Raw genomic sequence first — 1,902 nt, 5'->3', positions numbered from 1 at the left:
CCGCCTGATATTCTGCTATTTTCTGAAGCCAAACCTAAACACAGGCTGTTGCCTCCCTCCCCGTGGGGTCATCTCCCATCGACCCTTTAAGACTCGGTCCGAATGTCGCCATCTCTGGGAAAGCATGGTACAATGAGACGTGCATACGCTTTGGAGCTAGATGGGCCTGAATTTAAATTCCCATGTGACTTACTACATGTATGATCTTGGGCAAGAAACAGGCTCTCAGAGCCACAGTTTCCTCATCTGTAGACTGCATGCACCACCACTCACCGCACAGTGTATTATGAGAATTCAACTACTGAACACACACACACCACCAGGCTTGTAGTTCAAGCTTCCTTCACAAAAGTCGGTTTTCTACCCTTTTATCTTTCCTTCCCTGCAACCCCACCTCTGTCAAAACTCCTCCTATTGTACTTATCACATTTCACTTCTGGAATGTGCCCAGAGTTCACATCTTAATGCTCTTATAGCTTCAGGGCGGCCCAGCCACAACTATTTGATCACAGATTCGTGTTATCAGGACAGCTGCAGCTGCTGCCTGCCCCACAGCGATGCACAGGGGCAGAAACGCTCGCTTTCTGCTCTGGGAGGCGTTCTCTAGGCTGGGTGGCTAAAGAAGTCACTCTTCCAGTGGGGGTATTAACATAAGGGTGAGCTGGGGCTGGAGATCTGTTCTGAAAATCTTTAAAAGAATATATTTTGTTGCTTCTTAGCCGGAACGATGTACGGAATCCTGAAATTACGGGCCCCATGAGGGGCCCCACACCGGTCACCGTCTACTCTGCGCAGCGCTACCTGGGAGGCAGCGCCCACCTTCGCGCGCGCACACCAGGGCTGCCGGGCCGCGCTCACCTTCTCCCGGGGCTTGATGTACTTGTGCAGCACCCCACACAGCTCCAGGTAAGTCCCATACCACTCGAAGGCTTTCTTGCCTCGCTGCTGGAAGAACTTCTCCCAATAGTCAACGGAGCCAAACTCCTTGGAGCTCTTTGGTAAGAGATTCATCTTCTCACCGTGTCTTCGACACCGTCCGAAGCCCTGTGCGGTACCAACGGAGGGGCTTCCCTGCCCGCTGGCTCCAGGACGCTGCAGTGGGAAGTCTTCCTACGGACAAGCAGCCGCATTGACTTGTCCCCCGCTCAAAACACAAAGGAACGACCCTTAGACGCCCACCGCACGCGGGGGACGCTGAACCTGACACACGCTCACCCTCTCCCCGCACCGCCCCGACAGCGCTGCCTCACGTGGGCAGTCTCTCACTTTCTCAGAGCTCCGCTTCGGAACCCGCAATCATATCCGGGTGCGAAGGTTCGCGATTGGTCGGCCGCCCAGACCATCCCAGCATCTCATTGGCCACTGGTTTTCGTTCCTGACACCTCATTGGCTGCGACGCGCTCGCCTCAAGCCGCCTGCGTCGCAGGCGCGGAGCGCTTATTTACGTGAGACGGCAGGGGGCGGGCCCCCGGGCGGGTTGACCCCGGGGGGTCGGGGCGGAAATGGCCTGCTGCCAGGACCCTAGGCTCGGGTCAGAGCACCGGGCGAGGGCAGCCGTCTCAGATCTGGGCTTTCCGACGGCGGCTGACAGCGCGCAGCCTTCCTGGGCTCTGTGTTCGCTTCGTTTCCAAGCCGGCCTCTCCACCAGTTCTGATCATGAGCTATACAGGGGCTGAGCGCGGCTGGGGGGCCCGCTGGAGGAGGAGGAGTTCCTCCCGAAAAGAACAACCTGTAGAAGGAAGTGAGGTAAGGGATGAGGAGAGCCGGTCCACAGCAAAACAAAACTGCCCATCCTAGCCATTTATCTTCTGCATCTCTCGCCCCACCCCCGCCTCAGTTCAATCACTTGACCTCCATAATTCAGATTTAATTTGGAGAATAGCACTGGCCTGCACTTTTTCT

General features: G+C 56.4%; 1 protein-coding gene across 1 annotated transcript in view; it reads right to left on the bottom strand.

The window, feature by feature from the left end:
* Positions 1-1,363, bottom strand: part of METTL13 (methyltransferase 13, eEF1A N-terminus and K55) — a 20,473-nt gene extending 19,110 nt beyond the window's left edge. Inside the window, exon 1 of the mRNA XM_019646969.1 lies at positions 750-1,363. Coding sequence (XP_019502514.1) covers positions 750-1,011 — 262 coding nt within the window. The 5' untranslated portion in view covers positions 1,012-1,363. The remainder of the gene's footprint in view (positions 1-749) is intronic.
* Positions 1,364-1,902: the final 539 nt, after the last annotated feature.

The sequence above is a fragment of the Hipposideros armiger genome, unplaced genomic scaffold, assembly GCF_001890085.2.
Source record: "Hipposideros armiger isolate ML-2016 unplaced genomic scaffold, ASM189008v1 scaffold_6, whole genome shotgun sequence".
NCBI lineage: Eukaryota > Metazoa > Chordata > Mammalia > Chiroptera > Hipposideridae > Hipposideros > Hipposideros armiger.
Note: the sequence above shows the minus strand (reverse complement) of the source record. Positions and strands in the feature narration are given on the sequence as shown.